At 35.2% G+C, this 8,306-nt stretch overlaps 1 protein-coding gene across 1 annotated transcript; it reads left to right on the top strand.

Moving 5' to 3' along the window:
* Window positions 1–1,982: 1,982 nt before the first annotated feature.
* On the top strand, window positions 1,983–8,046 carry LOC145589588 (shaggy-related protein kinase eta-like). The gene is made up of 12 exons (XM_081646230.1): window positions 1,983–2,244; window positions 3,157–3,249; window positions 3,354–3,413; window positions 3,502–3,774; window positions 4,413–4,487; window positions 4,584–4,640; window positions 4,853–4,993; window positions 5,094–5,144; window positions 5,232–5,327; window positions 6,896–6,979; window positions 7,264–7,365; window positions 7,504–8,046. The coding sequence occupies exons 1-12, from the start codon at window positions 2,125–2,127 to the stop codon at window positions 7,585–7,587; spliced, it is 1,236 nt and encodes a 411-aa protein (XP_081502356.1). The 5' UTR covers window positions 1,983–2,124; the 3' UTR covers window positions 7,588–8,046.
* Window positions 8,047–8,306: the final 260 nt, after the last annotated feature.

The following is an 8,306-nucleotide window of genomic DNA, read 5'->3' on the forward strand; positions in this document are numbered from 1 at the left end:
AACAAAATATACGCTCCTTGAATTAAGCAATCTAAAGTCAAATGATATGGACTAAATATATGCTGTAAATCCATGAATAATATTAATTGAGAAACAATATTAAGAAAGTCAAGATATTATCGCGAAATATATTTAATAATAGGATCTTTGACAATTATACATTTTACCCAAAAAAAAAAAATTAAAAAACCTAAAACAGAGACACGTGGCAGCCATGGAGCTAGTGTACCCTGTTTTAGTATAGTATATAGATAAATATGATATGATTGTATTAGGCTATTAGTAAAACTTATCAAACCTTCTTTGATCTTATTGGGCCTAATATAAGACCTTATTAGAACTTATTAATTCTTATCTTAACTTTTAATGTCCAATAACCCTTATATTATCTTATCCAATAACCCTTATCTTATAAGACCTTTGTTTTATCAGTTTATTAGCCTATATATGAACTTATTAGACTTAAAATTAATGAAAATAATAATGTAAATAGATAAAACCAAGCTTATATAATAAGATATAAGGGTTACGAAGCTCAGCTGATATAAGATAAGGGTTGATAAGGTCTAATAGCATCTCATATAACGCCAATATGGTCTAGTAAAGGTTGGTAAATTCAAATAAGACAATAAAAGAGTTAATAAGTTTAGGTAAAATAAGTTTAAGACTAATAACATAAGATAATATAATATTAGTGAAATTCGGGTGAAGAGAGCACTACCGTGGCTGTTTCTAACAAAAAGCAAAGGAAAATCACAAAGGATTAAAAAAAATGCAAAAGAGTAGGTCCCAAACGGTAAATAAATTAATTAAGGTGTCGTTCTTTTCGCCTTAATTTTACTTATATTATATTATCTTATTTTATTGGTCCTAAATTTAGTAACAGTTATCTTATTAAGCTTATTAGTTCTTATCTTCTATCATCTAAATTTATCAACTCTTTTTTAGATCAGCTTGGACCCATATAATCTGTTATGAAACCTTATTATAATGTTTTAACCCTTACTTCATATTATTTAATTTATCAACCCTAATCTTATATTATCCGAATTTATTAGCCTTATGTTATATAAGTATTATCTAGACTAATTAGAACTTATCTTATCGAGACTTATAAATTTAAAATAAGTTAAAATATAGTAAAAGAACAATCTCATCTTTGCCCCCTATCTTCTTCTAACAATCCTTTTAACCTACAACATATGAAACACGTTAAAATGATTTTTTTTATTTAATTCTCTCTCCTCCCACCTCCCCGCCTCCTTCCATAGCTACCACCATATATAACCACCACCCAACCACCCTAAAATCCCTCAGCCACGCAAGAAAACCCCTTGACCACTCCGAAACTCCTCAGCCACGCAGGAAAAGCCCCCTGACCACCCCAAAACTCCAACCCTCAGCCCAAAATACCCCACCCTATGATCCTAATATTTATATTAACCAAATATTTGTATATTATTATATTTGGTTAGAAAATAAAATTGACCAATTCAATATCATTAGATGAGGTTAATTTATTCTTTTCTAATATTATTATTATGTGGAGTAAATTTACTCCATATAACAAGAGTAAGGGTCTGTTCACATTTATTGAAATGAGTTGAACTGAACTGAATTAAACTGAACTGAATTAATTGAAGCTGAACTGAATATTTTATAAGAGAAGGAAGTTAGGAGCTGAACTGATTGAAGCTGAACTGAACTGAACTGAAATTAAAGTAAAGTGAACATACCCTAACTATAATTTATGTTATTATATGGAGTAAATTTCACCCTATAATCCCTACCCTATGATTTTTGTGCAAGATCTGTTATAGTGCGATTATTAATACAAAAAGGATAAAGTATATATTAAAAAAAAAAAAAAAAAAAAGCATTATACTATTAGTGAATACTCTTGATCCTACTGTGTTGGTCAATATGGTCATAGTCAGATACACTCTCTTTGATAGTCATAAACTCATGAATGATACGAGTAAAATAAAGAAAAGAGGATTAGTTAGTTAGTGAGTCTTACCACTGAAAGAGGAAGAAGAAGAAAAAGTAGAGAGAGAAAATACAAGTACTAGTATAATTTAGTAAAGTTAGAGAGAGAAAAACCAAAGTTGAGCTGGATTTCACATGGCGTCGTCTTTGCCTCTTGGACTTGCTCCTCCAAATCAATCCCACAATCCTCCTCTTCCTCTTGATTCCAAACCACCTCCTTCTCAACAACAACACTCTTCTATGTCTGACGATAAGGTTTCCTTTCTCTCTCTTCACTTTTTTTTTTTTTGATTTAATTTTTATTCTACCGATCTTGTTTTCTTCATTTGGTTTCTGGATTTTTTTAAAATTTTTTTGGGGGTTTTTTTATGGCATTTTCCTGGGTGTTTTTGAGTGTTTAGTGGGTTTTTTTTTGGGGGTATTTTTAGCTGATAATATGAGTTTTTTTCTGGGTATTTTTGGGTTTATTTTTTCTTTTTTTTTTTTTTTTTTTCTTTTTTTTTTTTTTTTGTTTTGGGTTAAATTTGTGTTTTTGAAGTTTTATTTGGTGAAGTAATTTCAGTATTTTCTTACTTATTTGATTAATTTGATAATAATTTACTACATTTCTGCTGTTGCAGGAGTTAATTAATTATATACTGTAGCTTTCTAGGGTTTCATGGGTCACTGTTTTTTTTTGTTTTATTTTTATTTTTGCAATTATTTTGCTTTGTTTTGGTTGAGAATTATAATTTCAGATCTCTAGATTTAAGGGGTTGTGTACAAAATTGGGTTGGAATTATTCTTGTCTTCTAAATTTTTTTTCCCTTTTAAACTTGTGAGTAAAGCTTAATTTTCTAATTACTTATTATAATTAGTTAAATTTGCTCTTTAGTATGGCTTGAGTTGTTTGCTTTATTATGTCATTGTTCTTCGATTCCTTTCTGAAATTTGTGGGCGTATTTTCATGTTCGGCTTGTGGTTTTCTAGCAATATTATGATTCCCTGAATTCTCTACTGGTTAAGGATTTGAGACTTTTCACGAATTTGGTTCTCGGTTTCATTGAATTTAAAAATGGTGACTTCAAAATGCACCTGTGCTGCTTTCATTTTTCAATTGCTGCTGTAATTTATGTTGTGTTTCGATAATTTGAGCTTAATTGTTGGTTGGTTGTTGCTTGTTTACAGGAAATGACTCCTGCTGTAATTCAGGGGAATGATCAGGTTACTGGCCATATAATTTCTACAACTATCGGTGGTAAAAACGGTGAACCCAAACAGGTAAGGACGATTCTGTTAGATAACAACTATAAATACTCGGTTCATGGATTCACGGAGTCGGTTTTGTAGGATTCCAATGCATGGTTTATTGATTTTATTTGCAGACTATTAGTTATATGGCGGAGCGTGTAGTTGGCACTGGATCATTTGGGATTGTCTTTCAGGTATAGACTTGAAATTTTGATGACAACTTTGTATTGTCTGTCTGCCTTGTTCTTTGCCTGAACTTATTCATTACTCTTTATATTACAGGCAAAATGCTTGGAGACTGGAGAGACTGTTGCGATTAAAAAAGTTTTGCAAGATAGGCGATACAAGAATCGTGAACTACAGTTGATGCGCTTACTAGATCATTCTAATGTCATTTCTCTCAAGCATTGTTTCTTTTCAACTACCAGTAAAGATGAGCTATTCCTCAATCTAGTGATGGAATATGTACCAGAGTCATTGTACCGTGTTCTCAAGCACTACAGTACTATGAACCAAAGGATGCCTCTTATTTATGTTAAATTATACACATATCAGGTATAAAAATGGTCTCTTTTTTCTCCTCCACCAGGAATCCAGTTTCCTTTCTAGTATTGCAACTGTTTTTCTTTTATGAGCAAGTTGAATTAAGTTGTTTTTGGATGGTGAATGGTATCTTTGTCAATAGACCACATGAAAAGAGATTCCAGTAACTTTGCCCAATGCCTAGACTCCTAGGGTTTTGTCACGACTCACTGTGTTCTTGGAGTATAATATGGTGGCAGTGGTGGCTACAAAGATGATCTTGTATTTGGTTGGCCAATGATTTGAAATTTGTAGCTAGCTGGAGATTGATCTAGAAAGTAGGAATGATGAGGTGTGTGCTGGGGGGTCAGCCAGTGAAGAGCTCATATGCAAGCACAGATGCTTGAATGACATGCTGACATCGACTCATCACATATGTTGTGCATGGGACATCTTATTGCCCAACTTACTTCTGGTAGAATTAATATACTTGAATTTTCTTTTCCCTTTGATTGTCAGATTTGGGGAGGGGGGATGAGGGGTTGGATTTGGTAACTTTGCTATATCCTGTCTTTGATCTATGAATTGTTTTGGCGTCATTTATATATGTTCTTTATTAATATGGCACAATACTATTTCTTACCTGATCAATATTTAAATCAATACTGCAGATTTTCCGCGGTTTGGCGTACATCCACTCCGCTCATGGTGTCTGCCATAGAGACATCAAACCTCAAAATCTTCTTGTATGTTGATTCTATGTCATCTGTTCTATACTTCTAAGTTCCAACTGTCCTGGCTCCTGTTTTTGCATTCTTTAACGTGCACTTGGTGTTTTCTAGGTTGACCCCCTAACGCATCAACTTAAAATTTGCGACTTTGGAAGTGCTAAAGCTTTGGTAAGTTTGTCATTTTCTACTAAGCATCTTTTATTCATATTCATATGTAGTATCTAAACCCTTAAGAGCACAAAAAGAAACACACAATAAAATGTGAATCATAAGTTGCAAATCTTAAGCTATTTGGCACTGCATTTCTTTTTGTGCTTGGCACTTTCCATTAATGAGTGTTGTGTATTTTTCTCTGATTAATTTCCTTCTCTGAATATCAGATCAAGGGAGAACCTAACATATCATACATATGCTCTCGTTATTACCGAGCACCAGAACTGATATTCGGAGCCACAGAATATACATCTTCAATTGATATCTGGTCAGCTGGTTGTGTTCTTGCAGAACTTCTTCTTGGCCAGGTTGGTCTTTTGGGAAATTATGAAGTGTACTTGCTTCTGCTTGCTTTCCATGATCCTCTTTTCATTGACCCTTATTTTCTTTTTTCTTGTCACATAATAGCCATTGTTTCCTGGTGAGAATGCAGTGGATCAACTTGTGGAGATTATCAAGGTAAGAATGTAACATTCATGTTGAAATTGCCAAAAACTCAAGTAATGCAATAATTACAAAATTAATTGATTGTGACTATATTTTCAGGTTCTTGGTACTCCTACTAGAGAGGAAATTCGATGCATGAATCCCAACTATACTGATTTTCGGTTTCCACAAATCAAAGCTCACCCTTGGCACAAGGTATAATGACTACTCCCCCCTATTTTGTCATTCCATTTATTATAGTGGATCATACTATAATGTGCATCACTTGGCCTAATTTCATATGATGAATTTATGAAAGGGGGTGAGTGCTGTTGCTATGTTCATACATTGTTCATTTAGAAAGATTGAGGCGATTAAGTGGGCCAGTATTTTGAGAGAATTGCCATTTAAGTGTTAAGCATTAGTATCCTAAGCCCTTATAGCCTTGTGAAATTTATATGGCATCTCTTGTGCTGTCTCTTTGTGGTTTTTTTTGATGAGAACCATTTATTTTTGGAAAAATTGCCCAGAATAATCCGACCATTGCCTCGTCCGCCCAAAATAATCCCACCTTTCGATTATTTTTTAATAATCCGACCTTTAATACTAATTCGCTTTACATGGTCCCAACCGGTCATTTAACTTGTTATACCAAGTTACATGACATGTGTCGACAGCTGATTGGTTTAAAAAATAAATATAAAATAAAATAAAAAATATTTATTTTTGTAAAAGACAAAATAAAAAACATTATACTTAATTAATTAAAAAAATAAAAAAATTAACTAATCACCCCCACTAGCCCAACCATCTTCCACGGCCGCCCAGTCTCCAACTACACCACCGTCCACCAGTCTGACCCCGTGCCTTGCGCCCGACGCCGGAGAGCCGCGCCGACCACAAACCCCCTCCCCCTTGAATCGCCGAATCCCCTTCACCTGAACCACCAACCAGCCTCAAAAAAACCCTTCGTTCCCCGTCGCGATCCCGTCCTCCCTCCCCTTTCCCCGCCAATTTCCGGCTCTTCCCACTCCCCTGTCCCTTTTCCGGCCCTATCCCCTTCCCCACGATTGATTTCGGCCCCCTCTCCTTCACACTCCTTGATTTCGATAATGGGATGTGGTGGTTTAATTAGAGGCGACGAAATGGGTTAGGCTAACGGCCGGTTTGGCACGATATTCTGGGCACGGCGGTGATGTGGTGGGCGCAGCAAGGATGCGGTCTGGGACGGCCGGACGATGGTGGTGCGGGGAGGTGGTTGTGGTTTAAATTATTAATTACTGTTTTTAAAAAATATTTTGATTATTAAAGTTATGTAAGTAATGTTAATTAGTAATTATCATTTCTTTAAAAATAAAATTTAAATTAAAAGTTATTTTTTTACCAATCACGTTGTGACGGGTAAATTAAAATTAGTTTTAAAAACTTTACCTACTCGACTGGTTTGAGGTTACTTGGGACCATTTAAAGCGGATTAGTATCAAAGGTCGGATTATTAAAAAATAATCGAAAGGTGGATTATTTTGGGCGGATGAGGCAAAGGTCGGATTATTCTGGGCAATTTTTCCTTCATTTTTTATTTTTTATTTTTTTGGGAAGAAGATGATGTGTTGTTGGAAGTCCTTGCATGCATCTGATTCTTGAATCTGGTGGACATTTAAGGTCTATGTGTGAATCTGCAAATGTCGTATACAAAGTATCTATAGATATATGTAATTGTCAATCAATGAACAGTTTGATGCTTGAAAGTATTTGTATACTGATAATGATGTTCGTTGATGCAGGTTTTTCATAAAAGAATGCCACCTGAAGCCATTGATCTTGCTTCACGACTACTTCAGTATTCACCCAGTCTTCGATGCACTGCAGTAAGTAACTGGCATCACCCCCCCCCCCCCCCCCCCACACACACACACTCACTTTTTTGCACAATCTCTTTTGGCATAATCTCATTCTTATTTCCTCATTTGACCTTGCCTTTATGCAAAAGCCTCCCTTCCTGTCCAAGATAAAAAAAATTTACATGTAATGATATCTAGAATTATATTCCCTGTAAATAATCTTGTTGAATTTTATTATATGGTGTTACATGTTCCTAATGTTTTTGCTAGTTTTAGAACCTGGACTTATCTTTTTCCCTTTTGGCTTGCAGTTGGAAGCATGTGTTCATCCTTTCTTTGATGAGCTTCGGGATCCCAATGCTCGCCTTCCAAATGGTCGCCCACTGCCACCTCTTTTCAATTTCAAGCAAGAAGTATGTCTATTATCTGTCTTATGTGCTGGTGTATTTTGATTTCTTAATTACTAGATTGATATTCATTCAAGAGGTTTTCCACTACACTATTTCTGTATGGTGAAGGTAATTAATTAATTTCCTTATTACCCCTTGCAGTTAACTGGAGTTCCACCTGAGTTGATAAACCGGTTAATACCGGAACATGTGAGGCGACAGATGGGTCTTTCTCTTCCTGGATAAGCATAACTTGGGGCAGTGGAGTAGGTGAGGGTAATCTTTTGCTTACAGATGGAAGATGATAAAAACCTGGGAAGGTTGTCCTGGTTTTGATACTGGTGAACCTTGTGGCCTCTGTGGCTTTTTGCACACCCTACAAAGATGTATACATATACTAGCCATTTGGCTAGAGCTGCAATAACTGGTCTTATGTATTATCTGTTTCCTGTACATCATTTTGATCCGTAAATGTCTCAGGTAGGGTGTATAACAAAGATGCAAAGCAATATCTCAGCTAGGTAGGGTTGCTAAATAGAAACATAACCCTGAAAACTAAGGGGCTCGAAAGGCATGTAGGCTGGCTTGTACGGCATAATTATTGCTCTTTTCCTAAATGTATTCTTGCCCTGTGGTCTGAAGGTAGACATTGACATGTTATTCTTGTTCATATTCCTACCAACAATTTTAGAGTAGATTTCTTTATATTGTTGCCAAAAGTTGTCTGAATTTGTTTTGTGCTTGGAAATTATGAAAGGGAATGTACATATTGTTCGATATTCTGTGTGCGCATCAGGAATTTGTTGTGCAAAGGAGTTGCACTGCTTATAAGTGATATATCGGCGATGAATGATGGTGGTAAATGCTTAAAGGGTCACACAGGTTTTGTACATATGGCGAATAGAAGAGGCTGTTGCTACTATCTGAGTTCATAGTTGATTGTTTCGTTGTAAGGAAATCACAAC

The sequence above is a fragment of the Chenopodium album genome, chromosome 17, assembly GCF_948465745.1.
Source record: "Chenopodium album chromosome 17, dcCheAlbu1.1, whole genome shotgun sequence".
NCBI classification, from domain to species: Eukaryota; Viridiplantae; Streptophyta; class Magnoliopsida; order Caryophyllales; family Amaranthaceae; genus Chenopodium; species Chenopodium album.